Source organism: Macaca mulatta, chromosome 1 (genome assembly GCF_049350105.2).
Source record: "Macaca mulatta isolate MMU2019108-1 chromosome 1, T2T-MMU8v2.0, whole genome shotgun sequence".
Taxonomy (NCBI): Eukaryota; Metazoa; Chordata; class Mammalia; order Primates; family Cercopithecidae; genus Macaca; species Macaca mulatta.
The window spans coordinates 123,059,401-123,085,814 of NC_133406.1; the positions used below are offsets into that span (position 1 = coordinate 123,059,401).

The window sequence follows — 26,414 nt, forward strand, 5'->3', positions numbered from 1 at the left end:
CATGGTCAGGTTGTGGTGAGGGCTCTCTTCCGGGATGCAGACTGCTGAGCTTTCGTTTTTCCTCACATGGAAGAGAGAAGGTGAGAGAGCTCTCGGGGGTCTCCCAGCTTTTGTTGTTGTTGTTGTTGTTGTTGCTATAGAGTTTTGCTCTGCTGCCCAGGCTGGAGTGCAATGGCGCAATCTCAGCTCACTGCAACCTCCGCCCCCTAGGTTCAAATGATTCTCCTGCCTCAGCCTCCAGTGTAGCTGGGCTGATAGGCACCCACCACCACACCCGGCTAATTTTTGTATTTTTTTAGTAGAGACCGGGTTTCCCCATGTTGGCCAGGGTGGTCTCAAACTCCTGACCTCAGGTAATCCGCCCACCTCAGCCTCTCAAAGTGTTGGGATTACAGGCGTGAGCCGCTGTGTCCGGCCAGGGGTCCCTTTCATAAAGGCACTCAATCTTATTCATGAGGGCTCCTCCATCATGATCTAATCACCTCCCAGAGGTCCCGTCTCCCAGTGCCATCACATCAGGGGTTAGGATTTCAACATATGCATTTTGGAAGGACATATTCAGTCCATTGCACCTCCCAAAAAGATATACTAGAGTCCTAACCATCCCCCTTTAGTACCTCAGAATGGGACTTCATTTGGAGTTAGAATTTTTTTTTTTTTTTTTTTTTGAGAAAAAGTCTTGCTCTGTCACCCAGGCTGGAGTGCAATGGCATGATGTTGGCTCACTACAACCTCTGCCTCCTGGGTTCAAGTGATTCTCCTGCCTCAGCCTCCCCAGTAGCTAGGATTACAGGTATGCACCACTACGAATGGCTAATTTTTGTATTTTTAGTAGAGATGGGGTTTCACCATGTTGGCCACCCTGGTCTTGAACTCCTGACCTCATGATCCGCCCACCTCGGCCTTCCAAAGTGCTGGAATTACAGGTGTGAGCCACCGCGCCCGGCCTGGAGTTAGGATCTTTAGAGGTATTCAAGTTACAATGAGGTCATTAGGGTGGGTCTAAATCCAGTATGAACAGTGTCCTTATAAAAAGAAAAAGTTTGGACACAGAGGCAGATGCATAGAGTAAAGATGATATGAAGAGACATAAAGAGAAGATGGCCATCTACAAGCCAAGGAGAGAGGCGTGGAACGGATCCTTCCTCACAGGCTCATGCCTATAATCCAAGCACTTTGGGAAGCCAAGGTGGGCAGATTACTTGAGGCCGGGAGTTCGAGACCAACCTGGCCAAAACCTGTGAAACATGTTGAAAACCTATCTCTACTAAAAATATGAAAATTAGCTGGGTGTGGTCGTGCACACCTGTAGTCCCAGCTGCTAAGGAGACTGAGATGGGAGGATCACCTGATCCCAGAAGGTGGAGGTTGCAGTGAGCTGAGATCACGCCACTGCACTGCAGCTTGGGCAACAGAGTCAGACCCTGTGTCAAATAAATAAATCAATTGGGGTATGCTGACCAGAGATTCCACTCAGGCCCCAGGACATTCTGACTTAGTGATAACAGTAGGGGTCACACAAATTTGTGAACTGGTAAACCAATAGGCAGGGCTGCCAGGAATTGATGTCTGAAGGCTTCTGGCTGAAGGATGAGGAAGGAGGAATGGAGAAGAAGCATAGCATCTGCCTCAGATACTGGTCCTCAGCCTGGCCAGTGATGAAGCAATCAGCCCTTCCCTTATATGGAGGTGCTAGTAACTAGCAGAAGAAAGTCAAGGTCTCAGATAAAGTGATAGCTCCTTAATATTTTACCAGATGTCAGCATCCCCTTCAATTAACCTTTTTGAAGTTTGCTATATTAAGACTACAAGGTCTGCTCTTCCCAGCTCTGCAGAATATTATAAGATCTCTTCTCCTTTAGCAGGATTCCAAATTCCTGCTATTGACAAGGTGTTTCTCAGAATTGAAACTGCCTTTACAAAAATTATAAGTGAGAAAATTATGGCAGTTGGGGAGATCTGATCTAGCCAACTCACTTCTGACCTTTAGCCTTCAAGCTACACTTATTACTGGGCTTGGGCCAAGCTAATTTTGGGAGACATTTAGTTTATAGTTTAAGTGAGAATAGCTCTTCCCCCAAACTTAACTGCCTTTGTAAAACCAATAACAGACCACCAGGCTAGGAGGATAAGGGAGCCTGAATTCTGCTAAGGTGTAGACAAACAATTGCCAGCCATTACTCCAGAGGTCACAATGACACAGGATTTTTCTTGATCACTCTGCCAGTCGGAGAGCTCCTGTCAGCAATGCCCCTGCCCAGGCCTTGTTCAGGCCCAACCCTTCAATTGTCAGCATGACCTCATTCTTCTTGGACATGGGACAAGAACTTAGGACCCATCAAATGAGGGGACACAGAAAGCTGTAACACTGTGGCCCCCTGCCCTCCACCGGTGAAGGGCAGCTGCCCCATGCGACGGAAAGCAGTGGTGGTGCCAAGTTAGCCCCAGAGCTGCTGGCCAGAGTGGGGCGAGGAACTCACAGAGCTGTTAACATGCCACTGTCCACTAGGCAGCAGAAACTGGGACTATAAGAACTAATTAGCATGCTGTAACACCCCCTCTGGGGCTTTGGGGTCATGGACACCCCTGCCTAGGTGCCACTGCATTCCCCTTGTCTGGATGCCAGAGACCACCAGGGGAGTGGCTTGCAACATGCCTAGTCCAGTCACAAGCACAGCACAGAGCCCGCTTCTGTGCCAACACTTGGAACAACTGGCTAGACCCACACTTACTCACAGGCAGGTGCTCTTCCTATCAGAGCCAGAATGTGCTGTGATTCCAAGGAAATGTAAGCCTTATACACACGAAAATGTGCAGATACACAAAGAGAAAATAGAACTCCAGGTGACTGGATGATTTAAATAATTTTTTAAAAAAATTCATAAGACATTTTGATTCCAGATACATTAAGCAGTCTCTGTCTCTTTCCCCAAGATCAACAAGGAGAGAATAGATTTTGTGCTTATCTCCTACATCTGCCTTACCTTTGTCTTAATCATCAATTGTTCCTCTATCTCAAATGCGACTTGTTCTCTGCTGCCTCTAATAGTGTCAATCCAGCTCACAAGACATCTCCTCCAGAAAATGTTTGATTGATCACACCCCAGGTTGATCCCTGCTCACTCATCCATCAAATGTTACTGAGTGCTTTTTATGCCTGGCACGGTGCTAGGACCTGATAACAAAAAAAGATGAATGAGGCCTAGTTTTTACCCTCCAGGAGCTCACAGACTAGCAACGAGATAGATGCATAAATGGAAAATAGTACCATTACTGTGTGCTGTGAAAGAAAAATGTGCATTTATCCAACAAACATTTAATGATTGCTTACTCTGTGCATGCATGCCTTATGCTGGTGTGAAATACAAAAATGAGTAAGACACCTTTCTATTTCTAAGGTGTGTCTAGTGAAGGAGACAGACAATTCAATGGTCCCAATTTAGGAACATAGTAAGTGGCACCAGGTTCACATGGGAGCCCAGAGCATGGCACCTGCCAGATGGTAGTTGTTTGGAATGTTTCCCATAACTTTTATATAAAACAAGAAAAAGGCAGGGATGGATTCCAAGTAGAAAGAGCAACGTATGTAAAGGCAGGATGGCTTGGGAGAACATGCTGGCAGGCATTTTAGAGCAACCTGAAGCAGCGCAGTAGAGCTGGTCCACAGAATGAGAAGAGGGGACGTGAGGGAAAAATCTGGACAGGTAGGCAGACGCCAGACCACAGGTTCTGGAGAGGCATTGGTCATTTCAAGCAGGCAAGTGCCTCATCAGATTTGCATTTGAGAAAGATCACTCGGCCGGGCGCGGTGGCTCAAGCCTGTAATCCCAGCACTTTGGGAGGCCGAGGCGGGCGGATCACAAGGTCAGGAGATCAAGACCACAGTGAAACCCCGTCTCTACTAAAAATACAAAAAATTAGCCGGGCGCGGTGGCGGGCGCCTGTAGTCCCAGCTACTCAGGAGGCTGAGGCAGGAGAATGGCGGGAACCCGGGAGGCGGAGCTTGCAGTGAGCCGAGATCGTGCCACTGCACTCCAGCCTGGGCAACAGCGTGAGACTCCGTCTCAAAAAAAAAAAAAAAGAGAAAGATCACTCTAGTGGAAGTGGGTGGATCAGCACAGGGAGAGGCAGACTAGGAGAAGGACACTATTTAATAATGTAATTCAAATTGGAAATGATGAGGGAGGAAATCTGGGCAATAGTATTGGGGCTAGAGAGAAGGGATGGATTTAGGAGGCATAGAGGAGTTTTACGGGCTGAATTATGTCTCTCCCCAGATTTCATAAACTCCTAACCCCCTGTATTTGGTGATAAGGCCTCCAAAGAAGCAATTAAGTTAAAATGAGATCATTAGGGTGGGCCCTAATCCAATATGACTGGTGTTCTTATAAGAAGAGGAGATTAGGGCTAGCACTATAATCCCAGCTCTTAGGGAGGCCGAGGCGGGTGGATCGCCTGAGGTCAGGAATTCGAGACCAGCCTGTCCAATGTGGTGAAACCCTATCTCTACTAAAAATACAAAAAATTAGCTGGGCATGGTGGCGGGTGCCTGTAATCCCAGCTACCTGGGAGGCTGAGGCAGGATAATTGCTTGAACCTGGGAGGTGGAGGTTGCAGTAAGCCGAGATCACGCCATTGCACTCCAGCCTGGGCGACAAGAGTGAAACTCTGTCTCAAAAAAAAAAAAAAAGAAGAAGAAGAAGAGATCAGGACAGACACACACAGAGGGAAGGCCATGTGAAGACACAGGGAGAAGACACTATCTACAAGCCAAGGAGAGAGGCCTCAGGAGAAACCAACTCCACTGACATCTTGATCTCAGCTGTGCAGCCTCCAGAATTATGAGAAAATACATTTCTATTGTTTCAACCACCAGTCTATGGTACTTTTTTATGGCAGCCTCAGTAGACTAACACAAGGAGGAGGAATCAGGGATGTAGGGAGATGGGCAGGCGGAATAAAGGGTGGCTTTGAGGTTTCTGACTGTGCAGCCTAGTGTGGGATGCTGTTGTGTTCCAAAAAGTGTGACCTAGGGGGAGTAGCCGGGTTAGAGATGGGGGATGGTGCCTTCTAAACAGCCGAGTAGAGATGTCCACTAAGCAGCTGGGTGTGTGGGGTTGGGGTTTGGTCAAGGGAAGGGAGGTGAGGATGCAGATATTGTGATCTCCAGAGAGAGGAGCAGTTGAAGCAGAGCAGTGGACGAGGTCACCCAGGACACATACATGCTATGAGAAGAAAAGGCAGAGGACAGGACCACAGGGACCCCTATCACTTATGGGAGAGGTGAAGGAAAAGGGCCTGGGCACAAGGCAGTAAGGGGCATTAGTGAGAGTCTCAGAAAACAGTGTCAGGGGAACCAAGAGAGGCTTTCAAATGCTGGAGAGTTCCATGTTTCCAAGATTCTTTCTTTACACATGCACGCACGTGCACACGTGCACACACACACGTTTGGGCTGTAGATTTGCAATGATTTCCCTCATTATTTTGTGTGTGATACTCTTCAGGTTTTGGAGTCAGAACCAGAGTACTGTCCATTTGCTTCTCCAGAGGCAGCAGAATGCTTTTCAGCTCCACATCCCTGCCAGGTAATGCCTGCCCTCTAACAGGCGGGCCGCTTCAGCGGCATTTTCCCTCTTACTTGGAGGTGTCTCTGCTGGGTTCTTGATTTTCCCTCCAGGGTCATCCTTAGCTGTTCCTGTAGTGATGATGCATGGCTAGAAGAGAGAAACTCCATGACTCTGCCCCAGGATGTTTGAGGTGGGGCTGCTTTTTTTGTTTTTTATTTTATTTTATTTTTTGAGATAGTGTCTTGCTGTGTTGCCCAGCATGGAGTGCAGTAGCATGATCATGGCTCTCTGTAGCTTCAACCTCCCACTCAAGTGATCCTCCCACCCAGTCTCCTGAGCAGCTGGGACTATATGCCCAGCTAATTTTTTGTTTGTCTGCCTCCTACAAGAAGGATTCTGTTTTTTTTTTTTTTTTTTAATTTTGCAGAGACGAAGTCTCACTATACTGCTCAGGCTAGTTTCGAACTGCTAGGCTCAAGAATTCCTCCTACCGGCCAGGCGCAGTGGCTCATGCCTGTAATCCCATTACTTTGGGAGGTCGAGGTGGGTGGATAACTTGAGGTCGGGAGTTTGAGGCCAGCTTCGCCAATATGGAGAAACCCCGTCTCTACTAAAAATACAAAAATTAGCTGGGTGTGGTGGCGCATCTGTAACCCCATCTACTTGGGATGCTGAGGCAGGAGAATCACTTGAACCTGGGAGGCAGAGGTCACAGTGAGCCAAGATTGCGCCATTGCACTCCAACCTAGATGACAAAGCGAGACTCAGTCTTAAAAAAAAAAAAATTCCTCCTACCTTGGCCCTCCAAAATATTGGGATTATAAGCTTGAGCCGCAGTGCCCAGCTGAGGCTGCTCTTCTTAAGGCTCATTGAGGGGCAGGGCAGAATCCCTGTGCCTTTGATTGGAATTACAGAAACCACTGCTCCCACTGCCCTCAGCTTCCCCAGACCCGGGAAGGACCCACTCAGCACCGGTGCTGCATAGATTCCAGGGCATCGCCCTTTACTTACTCTGGGGAAGGGAAGGCACATAGACCCCCTCTCATTTATTCCTCACTCCAGCCCAGTGAGACACGCCTTGAAGTAAAGTGATGTTCTCAAAGCCACATGATGAATTAGGAATCCAGGAATTGAACCTAGCTGTGTGACTCTGAAGGTCTTTCCACTGTGACCTTGCCCTCTCCTGTTGCCTTCTTTTCATCACTCAGTTCTCCCTTCCTGCACCATCTTTACTCAATGGTTGCTCCACCTGCCCATACGCCAACCCTAGGAGGATGCTGCTGAAGGCCTGGAGCACCTTCACTGCAAACATAGTCAGTCAGCAGCAGCAGTAAACTGGGCAACCAGTCATGAAACTTTCCCGTCCAAGGTTCTCCTGGGGGCTGGAGGAAACAATAAGGAGAGAGAAAGAGAGAGAGAGAGAGACAGAAAGCAAGGCTTAGGCTTTAACGAGAATCTTGCCTAGTTGGCAATCTGCTGGATGAAATGTCAGAGATTTTTGCTAACCCACTCACCTTTGACAGCAATGCTTCTGGGTCTTGGGATCTCCAGAGAGAGGGCCAGTTGAAGCAGAGCATGTTCAGTGTCTTTTTGGAGTGTCAAAAAAATTGCAAGGTGGGAAGTGCTGGCCCTCTCCCGCTCCCACTGAAATGAAACTGGAAGAGAATTGCACACCCAGCTGGGCATCTCAGGAGACAGTCTTGAGTTACAAACTCAGTGGTCTTGTCACTTCAGCTCATGGCCTTCCTGAGGTCCCCCAGCATGAGTCTCCTCCATGAGAGACCTGACCAGTGGTGACCCAGCCTGTGAGCATCATCTATCAGCAGAGATGGGGACTCCTGGCCCCCAGGCTCCTAGCATAGCCTGACACTTTGAGTTATTCCAGTCCTTTCTTATTTTGAGATTAAATCTCCCTCCCTACAGCTCCCTTCCACAGTCAGGAGGAAAGTCCTGCTGAATACAAGCCCTGAAGCAAGGGCCTGGGAAGCTTTTCCCCGTCACCCTCTCCCAAAGTCAAGGCTTGGAAAGGCAGCTCTGAGCCCCTGGCTTGGCTGGCTGGAGCAGGCAGCCACTGTGCCTGCAGGGAATTCTGCACAGCCAGTTTCCTCATACCTGAGCTGTCTACAGGTGCATGCACCACTCCCGTCCTGAACACACTATTTAAGGCCAGCACACAGGAGCTGGTTGTGAGTCACCAAGGAGGGCAGCAGCAGCTCCACTCAGCCAGTACCCAGATACGCTGGGAACCTTCCCCAGCCATGGCTTCCCTGGGGCAGATCCTCTTCTGGAGGTAGTATATACACTTCTGTCTATCCTTATGGGTGAAGGGAACAGCAGTGAGGTTTTTTGGGGGTGCTGAGCACTGCTGGGCTGTCCCATAGGACCCCACCTATAATTTTATCTGGTCCAGCGGGAGCCTGGCCAGACAAAAGCCTAACTGGACTTTACTTAACATCCCACCTCAGCTGCTCAGGGTTAGGGAGGTTTTTGGTTGGTGGCCTGCCATGGAGGGCTGGCCCTTGCTGGGCAGCTTGGACTGAGGGGAGTGTGTGCCAGGCTGGGCATTCCCCTGAGATGTCAAGGCTGTGAGCACCGTTTTGGGGACACCGAGCAGGCTGGTGTGGGCTGCATTGCGGGATGGCAGGGAATCCATGACTGCGACGGTGGAGGGGATGCAGGAGGACCCTTTATGCAGCGCCCAGGGGGAAGGAGGAGAATGTACTTTCATTTCTCTGTGGGTGTGATTTCTTGCTACTCCTGAGCAATTCTCACCAACACCCTTCCCCAGCCCCCCACCCAGCTCAAAGGTGGGGTCCCTAGTTTTCCTAGGAGCTCCTTGGAGAGGAGAACTTGCTGCTGCTGCTGCTGCTGCTGCTGAACTCTCCAGAGAGGAAGAAGGAAGCAAGTCCTCTCCCCTACATTTTGCTTCTCCCCTGAGCTACATTCTAGTTGCCTCTTTTTCCCTCAGAACAGCATTTACCGTCCTGGAGAGAAAGAGATGGAAAGTGCAGGGTTTTCTTGAAATGATTGATCCAATGTCAGTCACAACTCAGGACAGTGTTTAGGGAGACTGATACTTGGTGGTTCTAGAGGTTGTTTGAAGGATTCGTCCTCCAATTTCTGTTTCTTTTTCCCACAAAAGGAAGAAAAGAAGAGAGGGAAGGAGAGAGGAAAGGAATCCTCAGGTCAACTGTGAAAAGTTTGTGAAGAGACTAAGAGAGTAATGTTACTTCCCAGAGGCAGCCTAGAAAATTCTTTTCCTTGAAACAAAATATCAGCTCCCACCGACTTGATTCACATTTATCTGAAATCACTTGCCTGGTAGCAGGGGTGGGGAGCTCTTCAGGGCTGGCGGGGGTGGCTGCGGCAGCACTTTTCCCCTCCCTTGTGCCTGGCTAGAGCACTGTGCTCCAGGAGAAGCAGTGGGTGGCGGGGGCTTTCCTCTAGACCCTTCTGCCCTGAGAGGATGTCCCTAAGAAGCACCTATGTCAGAAGAGCCAGCATTTTGTGAGCGCCTCTTTCCCTGCCCTGCACCAGGTGGCTTAGAGCAGTGTGTCCACCACTGCCTTGTGAGGGCTCGTTATCACCTCAGAGAAGTTAAGGCCGGGTGACTGTGAAACTGTGCATGCGGGGATCTTGCTCTGAAATCCCAAGCTCTTTCCCCCTGCCACCCTTGCCCCTGCTCCTGCCAGTCCCAGCTCCCCATGCCCCCCATTCCTCCAGCCTTGATCCCAAGGACATGAAACGCTCCTCCTATGACAAGTGGCTCCGTTGTTCGGAGGTCAGATGGGATGTGTGGGCTCTCTCATAATGCTTTGCATCCAGTCTAACTGGTTTTGCTGGAGGATTAGCAGGAGGTGGGTGTTCAAAATTCGGATCCCCCACCCTTCAGAAACCCATTGGAATCAACAGAGACTCCTCTTGTTGGCCCCTGCGTGCCTTGTTAGCTATTCACGCTCTGCAGTTTCAGAAGCAGTGACTGTCCATGAGGGTGGCAGATCCTTTGTGCAAGGGGCCTCCAGGAGGAGGGCCAATGAGCTTCAGTGGGGAGCAGGATCATGAAAGCTCGTCTTAGGGATGCAGGTGGAGCCTGCCTGGGGGAACTCTTGACCCTAACAACCCTCTCCCTTTGTCATAATGGCCTTCATTCATAAAAATACCTCTTCTGGAGGTGATCATAACAGTGGTGATGTGGGAACGCTCATGAAAGGGCCTGCCATCCTCTGCAGACCTGGTGAGTTATTCTCCTAAGTATTCATAATTACCAGAGAGCCTAATTCCTTCAGATCTCACTCCCAGCATGCACGCTGCTCAGGGATCGAATGCTGATGTGCAGTTTTTACCATGCCTGGCCTCCGTGCACATTTAGGAGCTGTGTGACTAGAACCCTCTTCCCCTCTCCCCATCACGGCTGTCGACAGCAGCAGCGTTCACTTATGGAACATTTGCAGAGTGCCTGCTCGGAGGACAGGGGTAGAAAACCCTTGCTCTGAGGGGATTAAGTTCCAGTGAACAATATTAATTGAGCACTTACTATGTCCTGAATATTGCACTAGACAATGGGGCAAAGGTGACTAAGATGCAAGATGCTGTTAAGGTCATAACCTAATGGAGGAGAAAGACTCCCACATAACAACTCTAATGTGCCACCCTTAAGTCCTGAGACAATAAGCACAGGCTGCAACGGGAGCACTTCCGTCACCCAAGGCTTTTGGGGAGGGTTTCTGAGCCAGAGGATCGGTGGGCTGTGTCTTGGACAATGAGTTCGTATGACCCAGGTGAAGAAGGGTGGAAAAGGCTGTCTAAGTAGAGGAAACAGAATTAAATCAAATGCAGTAACACTCACGAATGAGTATGGTATGTTGGAAAGCTGCACACTACTCTGTATTATCATCACAACATGAAGATGAGGCAGGGAATGCTGGGAGATGAGGCTGAGTGATCACACCAGGCCACAGTGGGCCTTCTTCACTAGACTCAGAACTGGGATTTGTGGTGACGAGGAGCCATTACAGGCACAGGCCATATTGGTGTCCAACTTTCAATATCCCTAAGCCTATAAAATCTGAGCCTTCAGAGCCTTCAGAAGGGGGTCAAGGTGGTTTTCATCAGATGGGCAGTAAGCCTGGAGGCCAGAAGGAAGAGTTGGGAAACAGTTGTGGTCAGAGTATACAGAATGACAGGGACTGGCATAGATGAGAGTGACAGTAAAGAACTCCAGGAGGAAAATGGATTCAGGAAACACTGGACTTAAAACTGGTGATATTTGATCAATGATTGGAGGGGCAGGTAGGATGCTGCAGAATAAGAGTAGATGAGGCAAAGGGCAGATCCTGGAATGACTTCCATGTTTCTGGATTGGGTGCAGTGAGTTGGGGACAAGGAAGAGAGAGGAGATCTAGTTAATGTGTTGAGCTTGAGATTCCCCTGGGACCTTCAGACAGGGATGCTCCCTGGGCAGCAGAAGGCATGAGGCTAAAACTAGGAGAAGTCAGGGCTGGGGATAGACATCTGAGTGTCAATAGCTCAAGGGCAAGGAATAGTCATAGTGGGTGGCTTCTAAGGAGAGCACATGGAGGGAGAGAAGCAAGGGGCTGGGATGGAGAGCTGAAGAACACCAACATTCAAGGGTGGGCAGAGGAAGAGGGGGGGTCAAGGAATGAGCTGAGAATAAATGGCAAGAAAGGTAGCAAGAGGTCAGGATAGAGATTAATGAATGTCAACAGAGCGGAGTCTCATGGAACACGCAAGGCTGGTGATCCATAAACATTTGCCCTGTTTCATCTGAAATCACTGGTGACAATGGGATTGATAAAAACATCACAGGAAGGAAGCTACTGAGTAGAGAAGGAGCAGGGATCTTTCTACCAGAGGAAGGTGGATGAAGTAGAGAACGAGGGAGCCTGGAACAAGGAGGCTCAGGGAGTTTGCTTTGGAATTTTGGTTTCCCATTTCTCCTAAGTTTGCCAGCTGGTGCCTGGCTCAGACATCTCAGACCCTGATGGTCGGGGAAAACAGTGCCGAGCAACACCATGGAAGCTTGTCTGGTAAGAAAATCTTGCTTGAGCCTGGGCTGAGGAGATCTCAGCACAGGCCATATTGGTGTCCAACTTTCAGCTTCCCTGAGCCTATAAAATCTGAGCCTTCAGAACCTTCTGAGTCCATCCTGTGAACAGGACAGGAATCTGCAAAATAAGATAAATTGTACATTGGAAGAAAGACTTAAATAGGTGGCACCTGTGTTCCTGCCCCCATCGGGGGTAGATGATTTTCTGAGTGTTACGCTTTTCCCCCGTCTCCACCTGTTGCAATGCTACTCATTTCTTTCCATGTTCAGCTCAAATGCCACCTCCACTTCGAAGTCTTACAGGATTTTTCTAGTTGCCATCAGTTGCCCATCTTATGTTCACAGTCAGCCATGTTTATGAATATCTGTTCCTGGTGCCTGTTTCCCTCACCAGCGTTCACTCCTTGAGGGTTGGGACTCTGTCTTGCTCATTGTGGTAGGGAGGCAATGCAGCACTATGGCTATGCATCTGGATTCAAATCCTTGTTCCACCATGAACATTCACCCTCCAAGAGCTTCAATTGCCCTATCTATGAAATGGGGCAGATAATAGTACCTAACTCCTAGGGCTGTATGAATGACATGTGATAATTATGTACCTGGCACATCCTAAGAACTCCATAAATGTTAGCTATTGCTATACTCATTACTTGCAACTCCCTCTACAATCCATGGTACTCGGTTGGCTCTCCATAAAAATTTGTTAAGCTCAATTTCACGACTCCACTGGCACTTCTGACCCTGAAATAGATGTCGCAGTGAGGGTATACTTTGGATTAATTGCCCCAGGGATCTCTTAAATTCAGTTAGCTCTAAAAGAACTCTGGAGTTCTCTAGATTCTTATTCTACAAAATAATAATAATAATAATAGAGTCCACCACACCTTTTGTTGTCATGAGAATACTCGTAGAGTTCTGTAGATTCTTATTCTACAAAAAGAAAAGAAAAGAAAAGAAAAAAAGATAATAATAAAGTCCACCACACCTTTTGTTGCCATGAGTCTGAGACACACTCCTTCTCTAAACCTGAGGATGCTAGGATTTAGACTTATTAAATGTCTGACTCTTTTAATTCCAGTATAGAGCATTAAAAGCTGGTGGCGAAGAGCTTCAGGGTGGGTGAGGTGCATCTGGGAGGTCCTAGTGTGTACAAGCTCAGCGTCTAGATCTCTGCCGAGGCACTGCTGACACCAAGAACAACAACCTCAGGGGCCAGTTGGAGCGATGTGACTATGACCAAGCACGTGGTAATGCTTAATTAGCTCAACTGTCTCATAGTCCTAATTATCTCCATTTCATAGATGCAAATGTTGAGGCAAGTTACCTTGCTCAATGTCTCCTAGGCAGCCAGTGGCAGGAACCAACCTGTTACTACCTAGTCCTCTATACTGACTTTTATTGAAAAATTACCTTTCTAATCAGCTGTGCTTATTCTCTTGCTACTTAAGCAGAACCCTTCATCAGTGGCAAAAAACGCGCCTCCTCAGTGACTGTCATGGCAGAAGAATTCTTAGCTGGCCAAGGGCAGAGCTCTTCCCAGAATTGGCTGGAAACTGTGGATTGTTGGTCTGTGTTGCTTCAGGCAGCTGCTCTAGATGAATGAGTGCAGGAGTAAGGAGTGACTGAAACTCAGTGAGAATTATATGCCGGCCAGGCACCGTGGCTCATACCCGTAATCTCAGCAATTTGGGAGGCCGAAGCAGGTGGATCACTTGAGCCCAGGAGTTCAGGAGTTTGAGGCAAGCCTGGGCAACATGGTGAAACCCCATCTCTACAAAAAATACAAAAATCAACAAGATGTGGTGGTATATACCTGTAGTCCCAGCTACTCGGGACTGAGGTGGGAGAACTGCTTGAGCCTGTGAGGTTAAGGCTGCAGTGAGCCTTGGTGTTACCGTACTCCAGCCTGGGTAATGGAGCAAGACCTCTCTCTCTCTCTCTCTATATATATATATACACACACACACACACACACACACATATATATAAAATATACAAAAAATATATTATATATTTATATATATATATATTTAAACTCCTTAACTTAAAAATTCAGAAAGTCAGAACACCTTATTTTGTCAATGGGATAATCAGAATAAAGTATGCAGCTTGTCCAAGGGCCATGCATTTAAAGAATGGTAGAACAGGGTTTCTTTTTTTTTTTTTTTTTTTGAGATGGAGTCTCACTCTGTTGCCCAGGCTGAGTGCAGAGGCACAATCTCGGCTCACTGCAACCTCTGCCTCCCAGGTTCAAGTGATTCTCCTGCCTCAGCCTCCCAAGTAGCTGGAACTACAGGCGCCCGCCACCACGCCTGGCTAATTTTTTGTATTTTTAGTAGAGACGGGGTTTCACCGTAGTAGCCAGGATGGTCTCGATCCTCTGACCTCGTGATCCGCCCACCTCGGCCTCCCAAAGTGCTGGGATTACAGGCGTGAGCCACTGTGCCCGGCCAAAACAGGGTTTTTCAATGATCTTACATTGCCCAGGGACCCTAGCTAAGAACTGTGTTGAGTGGCCGGGCGCCATTTAATCCTGGCTAACACGGTGAAACCCCGTCTCTACTAAAAAAAAAAAAAAAATACAAAAAATTAGCTGGGCGTGGTGGCGGGCGCCTGTAGTCCCAGCTATACGGGAGGCTGAGGCAGGAGAATGGCGTGAACCCGGGAGGCGGAGCTTGCAGTGAGCCGAGATCGCGCCACTGCACTCCAGCCTGGGCGACAGAGTGAGACTCCCTCTCAAAAAAAAAAAAAGAAAAAAGAAAAAAGAACTGTGTTGGACCCTAGCAGACCACATTTTACCCAAGCACCAAGAATCCACAAATCTGAGAGACCCAGACTTCATACATACTTACTTTTGCCATATGAAAGTGTGGAAATAACGTGGATACTGGAGTTAGTCTGATCTGTGGATGTATTCCAGCTCTCCGCTTCCTAGCTGGGTGACCTCAAGGAAGTTACTTAACCTCTCTGTGTCTTCATTACCTTATCAGTAAATTGGGCATTAATAATAGTAGCACCTAGGTCACAGGGCTGTTATAAAGACTAAGTGAGTTAATGCAAGTAAAGAGCTCAGAGCAGCGTCTTGTAAATAGCACTTTATGTGTTAATTACTCTCAAATTATTCCCTCCAATGTTTTTGCAGAAAACAGAGACTTGGAGGGAGGGAGAGGAATAACAAGTCCAACAATAGCAGCTGGACTTAAGGACATTTTCTGTCTGGAATCTTTTGAGATTTCAATGGATTCAGATATCCTCTTTCTAATCCTTGTGCTGTGAGGTGTGGGAAATCCTCTGCCACCTGAGGTGGTGAACTAGATGAACCCTAAGGCCTTCCCCATCCAAACTCAATGTTCAAAGTATGGTCTTCCAACCAGCAGCATCCACACCACCTGGGAATTATTAGAAATGCAAATTTTCATTCCCCCCATCCTGCAAAGAATCAGAAATTCTGGGGGCAGGGCCTGGTAATCTGTGGTGTAACAAGACCTCCAGGTGATTGTCTGTATTAGCAGCCTCCCTGTGCTCCCTGATTCCTCCAGAAAAGCACAAGGATTTAATGCAGACAGATATAAATTTCACCTGGGATCATTTATCATTGCACATTCTTCTTTAAGAGGTCTGCTACAGAGCCGCAGATGGGTCTCGATGAAAACAAAGGAAAAGCCATGAAGTTTCTACAGGTAAGAAACCCAGGCTACATTTCTCTCTGTATGCGCTTTTCACAATCCCAAACCATCCGCCTGCAATGCTTCTGATTTCCTATCACATCACTTCAGATGTGTTCCCGCTGCTGCCAGCACAGGGATCATGGGAGAGAGGGCAGGCAGGTTTCCTCCTTCTTTTTCTGCAATTTAAAATGAAAAATGTCATAGATAAAAACCATGAAAGATTTGAGAGACAGAGAGTGCATCCATAAAATGTAGGAATTGTCTCTTGTAGCTCCCCGCCTTGCCTCCTCATTGTGTTTTCTTGGCACCTCCACCCCCAGAATGGCCATTTCATACCTCTCTTCCCTCTTCAATCCACTTACAATCCACATCCCTTCTCCCCAGCCCAGCCTCAGATGATTATCTTGCTCTACCCCTCACTGAGAAAAGAGAAACCAGCAGACAGGTACTCCTTCATCTTTTCACATCTGAAACTACCTGCTACACTCACTGGGTGCCCTTTTTCTCTGCCTCCCCTCCTGGTACCACAGGATTTGCTCAGCTCCTATCAAAGGTCAGCCCCTCTGTGCTCTGGATCCATCTCATCTCCCAGCTCACAAACACCTCCTCCAGCCGACATCATCAGTCTCTCCTCTGCACCTCTATTATCCCCATCAGCGTGCAACCCGTGTATCAGGATTTTCTGTCTTTAAAGAAAAACCTGTCTCGGTCCCACAACCTCTCCAGCTACCCACCCCATCTCTCTTTTTTTCCTTTTCAGCACTTGTTGCTAGTGTTGCCTGGAGTGAGTGTGCATCCTGGTTTTGTGGCATTGCAAAAGGAGAGTGAGGTAGAGGTTTCAAGCACAGTTTGGAGGCCGGTTGTCTGGGTCCATCCAACTCTGCAGTGAGCCGAGTCACACTTTCTAACTGTGTGACCTTGAGCAATTTAATTATCTTCTCTGTGCCTGGATTCCTCATCTGTAAAATGGGGATATATTAGAATCTACATCGTAAGATTGTAATAGGAATTAGATGAGCTAAGACATAAAGCGCTTAGCAACATATTCTTATTTCCTTTTCAACTTACTCTAGATGGATTTTGTCCCCACTATACCTAGATACTGTTCCTGTCAATGCCTCTCATCACCTCCACATGGCCGAGTCTAATGTTTACACCTCTGTTCTTATCTTGTCTTCACTTCAGCATTCAACACAGATGTCCCCACCACCTCCCTGAAGCTCTTTCTTTTGGTTTCCATGACACTACACTCCCCTGATCTGCTGCTCTCCCCCTCACTCCTGACATCGGCTGGTCTCTCAGCCTCCGTTTCTCTATATGTAGTTGCTGGTGGCAGCTTTTCTCCTCTGCTGCCCCCACGACTCAAAGCCACCAAGCTCTGCAGTCAGGTACAAGGACATACCCTTTCATCCGTTTCCTATATTTGGTGATTGACCCTACCTTTTGCCAAAAGACCTAAGTGTTCAGGAACAGAATATAACAGTATGGGAACAATTATCCTTTAAAGTGGTTGGCAGAAGCTTCATAAAGTCTTATGAGGCATGATAGGGTAAGTCATGTCATAGCAAGTACTGTGTGGGAGGGAATTTCTTTTCGCATCCAGAGGAGCCCCAGGCATAAGCCCTTAAAGCTTGAGATAAGTTTTCCAGACAGGTCCTGGTGGAAAGCCCTGAGGCAGGAGAGATTTGGACGAGGGAGGCAAGAAGCTGAGATTTGATTTCACTTCTGCTCATGCAAGGGAACTGCCTTCTAGCCTCTTCCTTCTTTCTTCCATTTGTTGAAGAGAGAACAAATATTTTTTTTTTTTTTTTTTTTTTTTGAGACGGAGTCTCGCTCTGTCGCCCAGGCTGGAGTGCAGTGGCCGCATCTCAGCTCACTGCAAGCTCCGCCTCCCGGGTCTACGCCATTCTCCTGCCTCAGCCTCCCGAGTAGCTGGGACTACAGGCGCCCGCCACCGCGCCCGGCTAATTTTTTGTATTTTTAGTAGAGACGGGGTTTCACTGTGGTCTCGATCTCCTGACCTTGTGATCCACCCGCCTCGGCCTCCCAGAGTGCTGGGATTACAGGCTTGAGCCACCGCGCCCGGCCGAGAGAACAAATATTAATGATTTTCTGCAGCCAAGAGAGAAGCAGCCAGATTTGATGGGAAAGTCATGGTGTCATTTTATTGGCCTTAGGCCAGGTGATCTTTGTCTAATGACCTTAATATGGGGTCATGGCAATTTAGCAAAACAAGCCAAGTTTTTAAGGCCCACCCCCGCCCCCCACAGTGGTCACCTTCACCTTGGGACCAGCTCTGTGGGTGCTTCCCCATAGAGGGGCTATATATCTCTTGGGTACTTACTCATGTCAGGTCCTTCAGAAGGACAGTATGCAAGGAATATTAGGGGCAGGCTTGCAAATTGCTGCTGGCTCAGAACCTAGGAACAAGACTGCATTTGTGAGTGGGATGTGTGCAGGGAAAGGGGGAGATCAGGATTCCAGAATTTCCCCTACACGGAGGGATTCCCCCACAGAGCCCTGGGGAGAAAGCCATAATCCTGAGTTACTGTGCCTTTCTGGTCAGCAGCTCTGTGGTGCTGCTGCACTGGGAGTCCCTCCCGCAGGCCAGGCTTTGTCTAAAGGTCTGGGCAGAGGAATTCTCTTGGGCAATGACAGTCTCACTCTCCACCAAGAGGCTGCTGAGGGGTTTTTGGGACAGTGATGTAAGCAAGCCCAGGAAGACATTTTCCCATGGACACAGCTTTGTAAGTTGGAGCTAGTTCCCTAAGTTACCCTCAAGAGTGCATTCTATACTATAGTTTTGCATTTATGATAGGATTATTTTCTACTATTTTCCTTTCCCATTATAAATGTACAGAATTGTCTGGGCAGGGTGGTTTATACCTATAATCCAAACACTTTGGGAGGCCAAGGCAGGAAGATCACTTCAGCCCAGAAATTCGAGACCAGACTAGGCAACATGGAGAAACCTTGTCTCTACCTCCTGCACCCCACCAAACAAAAAACAAACCAAAAACATTAGCCTGGCATAGTAGCGGGGATTACGCCTATAGTCCCAGCTATTCAGGAGGCTGACATGGGAGGATTGCTTGACCCCGGGAGACGGAGGTTGCAGTGAGCTGAGATCACACCACTGCACTCCAGCCTGGGTGACAAAGTGAGATCTTGCCTCAAAATAAATAAATGTGCAGAACATCTAAAACATTAGAATCCAACAGACGTCTGGGGCCTTGCTGGAAAAGTTAACCATCATCTGTAAATAGTGTTGTTGTAGGATCCTGTACAGAACTTCAAATAACCAACTTAAATGCAAACTTTGGAAAAGAGCCATTGGGTGATGGGAATACCTGAAGACTTCAGGTATTCCTGAAGAAGATCTATGTAGGCAGGCTTCATCTGGGTAAGGAGACAGAGAAGCTGTTCAAAGAGTAATGCTTTACCTGTCTCTTAGGTCTTGGAGTCCACCTAGCTCAGTGAGGAGGCCAGAGGAACATAATACTGAAGTCCTGGCTGGAGGTCATCTTCTCCTTGACACTACTCTCCGAACTTGGAAAGAATGGGGAGGGGGTACACTGGGATTTTTCTCAGAATTCTGTTTCCCAGGCTGGGTGGCAGCAGTGAGATCAGGGTTCATTGTAGCCTCGACCTCCCAGGCTCCAGCAACCTCCCAACTCAGCCTCCCAGGTAGCTGGGATTATAGGTACTCACCACCATGCCCGGCTACTTTATTTATTATACACAGTGTCTCCCTATCTTGTCCAGGTTGGTCTCAAAAACTCCTGGGCTCAAGCAATCCTCCCACTTCAGCCTCCCAAAGAACTGGAATTACAGGCATGAGCCACCATGACTGGCCCATAGTTCTATCCTTATAAATGACTCTTTCTGTTTGTTTGTTTTTGCCATTTTAAAGTCCAACTGTGAATAGTTTTTACATAGTTATTAATACAATGTGTGTGCTTTTGTGCTCTGCTTTCTCCATGAAAACTTTTTGTGTTAAAACAAAATTTTAAAGCAATTTTACAGTTAAAAGAATCCTTGTGGGCCGGGCACAGTGGCTCAAGCCTGTAATCCCAGGACTTTGGGAGGCCAAGGTGGGCGGATCACAAGAGATGGAGACCATCCTGGCCAACATGGTGAAACCCCATCTCTACTAAAAATACAAAAATTAGCCAGGCGTGGTGGCACATGCCTGTAGTCCCAGCTACTGGGGAGGCTGAGGCAGGAGAATCACTTGAACCCGGAAGACAGTGGTTGCAGTGAGCCGAGATCACACCACTGCACTTCAGCCTGGGCGACAGGGCGAGACACCTTCTCAAAAAAAAAAAAAAAAAAAGAACCTGCGGCTGGGCGCAGTGGCTCATACCTGTAATTCCAGCACTTTGGGAGGCCAAGGTGGGTGGATCGCTTGAGGTCAGGAGTTCAAGACCAGCCTGGATAACATGGCGAAACCCCGTCTCTACTAAAAATATAAAAATTAGCTGGGCATGGTGGTGGGCGCCTGTAACCCCAGCTACTCAGGAGGCTGAGGCAGGAGAATTACTTGAGCCTGGGAGGCAGAGTTGGCAGTGAGCAGAGAACATGCCATCGCACTCCAGCCTGGGAGACAGAGTGAGACTCAGTCTCAAAAAAAAAAAGAAAAAGAAAAAGAAAAATGGTAATTTCAAAGGATTTGACCTAATATATATTCTTCTAGGGCATTCATTGTGCATATTAGCATATTAAAGGCTTTAAAAAATCCTATAGACTTAAAGAAATCTGTTTAATTGTGATTCACCCAATATTATGAAAATGTAATGCCTTTAAAAATAATACTTGTTAATATACATTAGGACACCTTCAAGAAACTAGGCACTGGGGTAATTACAAAAGAATAGAAGCCACGACGAGACAAAAGTATGTGAATGTGGGAGCCCAGGAGCAGCGTTTGGGGCCTTCTCACACCTTCCAAACTGGATGCAGATGCTGGCTGAGCAGATGCCCAGGAACCAAAGGACAGGCTGGTGTTTTTACTTCCCAGGAATGCCCTCCCATATCTGATATCCAAAGTCATCATATTTTTCAGGCCTTCCCCTTCTACAACAATGCTTTCTTGATTAACCTTGCCCCACATTGGCTTTTTTTGTAACTGACCTACGCTCTTTCCTCTCTCATAAAAGTATAGAGAGGATTCAGGAGGTGATAGGAATGGGCCACCCCATAGTTCTCAAATGACAGATATTAAATAAGCATGGGTATTGTTTTGACTGCCATCTCATTGTTATAATTTTAATTACTTTACCTTTCAGGGTGTTATTCTCATCTTAGTTTATAGATGTTCATTTCATTTGCTGATGACTACCAGGTGGGTGATGCCAGTGTGGATGTAGGAGGCGATGCAGCCCTAGGTTACCTATGCCTCTACAGAGACCACGGATGCTGAAGGCACAAGTAACCAGAATTTGAATTAATTTTTCTGCAGCCACTGGAGCCAAATGTCTAAGACAGGGAATGGAAATGTCGGATGGGGGTAGAATCAGAGTACAGTGAAACAATGGCTGGCCAGGACTAAATCCTTAGTACTTCTACTTTTTTTTTTCTTTTTTTACTCCACTGTCCCACTATCTGGAATCTTTCCCATGAGAGATCCTTTAACAGGCTTGTCTGTCATTCACATATAACACACAAGCCTTTATAAGGGCTGTCTGTCATTCACATGTTGTTAGTATGACCAATTCTCTAGAGAGTGAGGAGGCATTTTGACATCACTGTGCCAATCTGATCTGGTTACCTAGCAGTTGTTAGACGTGAATAGAAATAATCGTGATACTTCAGGGAAGTGGAAGATGAGAGTTGAAAGGTAGGGTGGGGGCGTCCCTAGGATAGCAACATTAATGTAATTAAAGTGGTTAACTGTAGCTGGGTAAGGTTGAAGTGACATTAAATGGGGCCCTGACAGTTTTGTGCTCCTGCAGTAGAAAGCAGTGCCCAGAGTGAGTATACCTACAGGAGAAATTCTTGGACTCTCAAGGGCATTGCTACAAACACCCAGTTACCAGGAGGCATAAGAACAAACCTTTTGCTTTCTCATGATGTAAATGGAAGTACAGCCCTTGATTTAGACTCACCGAAAAAGCAAACACTGGCAAACCTTGAACAAGCCATGCCATCTTCCAGATCCTTACCTCTCATTTTGTTACTGGTGGAGGGTGTCCAGGTTCTCAGCGTCTTGAACAAAGAATTGGACAAAACACACAAACAAAGCAAGGAAAGAATGAAGCAACAAAAGCAGAGAGTTATTGAAGATGAAAGTATGCTCCACACGGTGGGAGCAGGCCAAGCATAGGGGCACACGAGCCCTGTTACAAAATTTTCAGGGGCTTAAATACCCTCTAGAGGTTTCCATTGGTTACTTGGTGTACGCCCTATGTAAATGAAGAGGATGAAGTAAAGTTTCAAAGTCATTTACTCAGTGTACTCCCTAAGTAAATGGAGAGGATATTTCCTGCTATAGCTGAAGCGTTTCCATTTGACTTAGTTCTAGGAAGTCAGCATGAATGGGCCATATGCTCCCTGTCTCCAGACCCTATTCTCCTGCCTCAAATTTGTCTTCTATAAAAGTCAAAAAAATCCTAATAATATATCCTGGGTTCTCTGAGAGCAATGAGAAGGGGGAGGGGTGTGACCATTGCTACTTCTCTTTAAGTACATGATAAATCTGTTTTCTTGTATTTCTACATTGATATTTTCTAGTAGACAAATTACTAGGTCAATGAAATGCTTGACTTTTATGGGCTTAGCAAATAAGTACTTATAGTTTCACTAATACTGACCCCAACATATTGTACTTATCTTAATAAACATGTTGCGTGAAAGTAAATGATGATTTTCCGAGGCAGAAAGTATGTGAACTGCAAGAGAATCTTTTTAATATGGGTAGAGGCTCCTGCTAGCATCACAATTTTCTATCTTTAAGGCAAATAAAGTTGTAAAGAAGTGAGTTGCAAGATGGTGGCTTTCATTAGCATTCCCCAAAGGTGTCAAACTGTGAAGGAAGTATTCTGTTTATTCGAAAATTCTAGGGGCTCCAGGTGCTGCTTGCTTGGGCTCTCTGGAACTGAGGCTGCTCTCTAACCATTGCCTGGGGTAGCTTGTGAGCCATGTATCAACTTATGAAGAACATGCTTGCTCACTTAAATGAAGAAAAACAAGCTATCTATAATTTATAGCACATATTCACTTGGGTACTAGCTCTTTCTGTGAGAGTTCTTCTGAAAATGCAAACCACTAACCCAGGAAAGTATTTAAGTTACCAGCTTTATGAGAGCATTAAAGGGAGAGATGCCTGTTTGCCCAACATCTAAAAGAGTTAGATTGTACTCTTAAAAAAAAAAGGCAGGGTTTTCTTTTTTAGAATATGTTTTCCTTGTTTGTTTTATAAGAATAATATTGGATTAGTGTGGAAAATTTGGAAAATACAAAAAAGCACAAAGGAAAAAAATCTCTATCAGTCCTAACCTAGAGATAACCACTACTTATATGTCCTTCCAGTCTGTTTTTTCCTCTCTCTCTCTCTCTATATATATATGTATTTAATACATAGTAAAATACTGTACATATTATTTTGGAAACTACTTTCTACTTATTGGTCTTATAAGTATTTCTCAAATAAATCTTCTATAATATGATTTTTTAACAAATGCATAGTATTGTCACTAATGATGAACCTTAATTCACTCATTAAGTTCCCTGTTGTTGGACATTTAATTGCCTTCAATTATTTGCCACAAATATTACATTTTTTTTATTTTATTATTATCATCAAGACACAGTCTCACTTTGTTGCCTCACCTAGAGCGCAGTGGTACCATCATGGCTCACTGCAGTCTCAACTTCCCAGGATCAAGTGATCCTCCCACGTCAGACTTCCGAGTAGCTGGGACTACAGGTGCATGTCAACATGCCTGACTAAATTTTTTAAATTTTTATTGAGGCAAGGCCTTCCTATGTTGCCCAAGCTGGTCTCAAACCCCTGGGCTCAGGCAATCCTCCCTACTCATCCTCCCAAAGGGTTAGGATTACAGGTGTGAGCCACTGCACCCAATCCTATTACATTAATTTTAATCAACACTATAGAAAACCTTGGAAATGCATCCTGTTGGTTCTATAGAATGAATTTCTAGAAATAGAATTACTGGATCAAAGTGGGCTGTGCATATCATAAGCCTTCTGATATATGTGGCCAAATTTTTCCCCTCTCCCCACACTAAAATTGGTACCAACTTATGCTCCTACCAACCATTTAGATGCCTTTAAGTATTAATTTTCACTAAAGCCTTTTTCCAGAACCAGCACTAACCCTGCCAACATATTGAAAAAGAAAATGACAAAATTTTAATTTAACATTTCCATCTTCTTCAATATTTGAGATTTTCTTTCTTGTTTCTTAGCCTCCTTTCTCTTTTTTCCCCACAGCTTAATTGAGGTATAATTGACAAAAATTCTATGTATTTAAGGAATACAATGTGATGATTTGATGTATATATACATTGTGAAATGATTACCACAATCAAGTCAGTTAACACATATACCACCTCAGTTATTTGTGTGTGTGTGTGCAGTGAAAACACTTAAGATCTGCTGTTAGCAAATTTCAAGTATACAATAAAATATTATTTTATTATTATTATTATTATTATTATTATTATTATTATTTTGAGATGGAGTCTTGCTCTCTCTCCTAGGCTGGAGTGCAGTGGTGTGATCTCTGCTCACTGCAACCTCCTCCTCCCAGGTTCAAACAATTCTCCTGTCTCAGCCTCCCAAGTAGCTGGTACTACAGGCGCCCGCCACCATGCCTGGCTAATTTTTGTATTTTTACTAGAGATAGGGTTTCACTATATTAGTCAGGCTGGTCTCGAACTCCTGACCTCAGGTGATCCACCCACCTCAGACTCCCAAAGTGCTGGGATTACAGGCATGAGCCACTGTGCCTGGCCTACAAAACAATATTTTTAACTACAGGCCCCATGTTGTATATTAGATCCTCAGGACTTATTACTCTTATACATGAAATTTTGTACCCTTTGACTAACACCTTTCCATTTTCCCTAACCCCCATCCCCTGGCAACCACCATTCATCTCTCTGCTTCAATGAGTATAACTTTTTAAGATTCTATATATAAATGAGATGATATAGTATTTGTCTTTTTGTGTCTGATTTATTTCACTTAGCATAATGACCTCCAGGTTCATCTATGTTACCACAAACGGCAGGATTTCCTGCCTCTCATATGCTGAATAATATTTCATTGTAAATATGAGACACAATTTCTTTGTCAACTCATGTATTGATGGACACAGGTTGTTTCCATATGATGGCTCTTATGAATAATGCTGCAATGAATGTGGGGGTGCAGATATGCCTTCTAGACATTGATTACATTTCCTTTGGATAGACACCCAGCAGTGAGATTGACGGATCAAATGGTAGTTCCATTTTTAATTTTTTGAAGAAACGTTGTACTGTTTTCCATAATAACTATACCAATTTACATTCCCAGCAGTAGTATACAAATGTTCCTTTTTCTCTGCATCATCACCAACCTTTTTTTTTTTTTTTTTTTTTTTTTTGAGACGGAGTCTTGCTCTGTCACCCAGGCTGGAGTGCAGTGGCGTGATCTCAGCTCACTGCAAGCTCCACCTCCTGGGTTCACTCCATTCTCCTGCCTCAGCCTCCCGAGTAGCTAGGACTACAGGTGCCCACCACTGTGCCCGACTAATTTTTGTTTTTGTAGTAGAGACAGGGTTTCACCATGTTGGCCAGGACAGTCTCAATCTCCTGACCTTGCCTCACCAACATTTTTATCACTTGTCTTTTTGGTAAGGGCTATCCTAACAGGTGTGAGGTAATATCTCACTGTGGTTTTGATTTATAGTTCCCTAATGATTAGTGATGTTGACCACCTTTTCATTTGCCTGTTGGCCATTTATGTATCTTCTTTGAAAAAGATGTATATTCAAGTCTTTGCCCATTTTTAAAACTTGGGTTATTTAGTTTCTTGCTATTGAGTAATATGAATTCCTTATATATTTTGACATTAACTCTTACCAGATATGTGGTTTGCAAATATTTTCTTCTATTCTTTATGTTGCCTGTTCATTTTGTTGATTGTTTTCTTTGCAGAAGATTTCTAGTTTGAAGTATTCCATTTATTTATTTTTGCTTTTTTGCTTGTGTTTTTGGTGTCATATCCAAAAAGTCATTGCCAAATCCAGCATCAAAGGGAGCTTTTTTCCTGGTAGTTTGAATTTTGAGTCTTATATTTAGTCTTCAATGCATTTTGAGTTAATGTTTGTGTATGGTATAAGATAAAGATCCAATTTTATTCTTTTGCATGTGGATCTCTGGTTTTCCCAATACCATTTATTGCTGCTGCTATTGGCTGGAATGTTCTGTCTATGTCTATTAGGTCCATTTGGTCTGTAGAATTATTCAGGCCTACCGTTTCTTTATGGATTTTCTGTCTAAATGATCTATCCATCATTGAAAGTGGGATATTAAAGTCCCCTACTATTTTGGTTTTGCTGCCTTTTCTCCCTTCAGTTCTGTTAATATTTGCTTTATATATTTAGATGCTCCAAGGTTGGATGCATAGATATATTTAAAATTGTTATATCCTCTTGATGATTAACCCCTTTGTCATTATCTTTGTCTTTCCCAACAAATTTTGACTGAAAGTCTACTTTGTCTGATATAAGCATAGCCATTGTTCTTCTCTTTTGGTTACCATTTGCATGGAATCTCTTTCCATTTCTTCACTTTCGTTCTGTATCCTAAGGGTAAAATGAATTTCTTGTAGACAGCATATTGTAGGATCTTTTAAAAAAATCCATTCAATCATTCTGTCTTTTGATTGAAAAATGTAATCCATTTACATTTAAAGTAATTATTGATAGGCAAGTACAATCATCCCTAAGTATCTGTGGGGAATTGGTTCCAGGAACCACCCCCAACCCCAAAATGCCTGATACTAAAATCCACAGATGCTCAAGTTCCTTATATAAAATGGTGTAGTATTTGCATATAATTTATGCACATCCCCCATATACTTTAAATCATCTCTAGATTA

At 45.5% G+C, this 26,414-nt stretch overlaps 1 protein-coding gene across 2 annotated transcripts in view; it reads left to right on the forward strand.

Moving 5' to 3' along the window:
* The first annotated feature begins 7,708 nt into the window (after positions 1-7,708).
* Positions 7,709-26,414, forward strand: part of VTCN1 (V-set domain containing T cell activation inhibitor 1) — a 71,267-nt gene continuing 52,561 nt past the window's right edge. The window contains exon 1 of one of the 2 annotated variants that reach the window (XM_001103715.5): positions 7,709-7,857. In XM_001103715.5, the coding sequence (XP_001103715.1) occupies positions 7,826-7,857 (32 nt within the window). In that variant the 5' untranslated portion in view covers positions 7,709-7,825. The remainder of the gene's footprint in view (positions 7,858-26,414) is intronic. The other variant, XM_077950299.1, reaches the window with a different exon arrangement.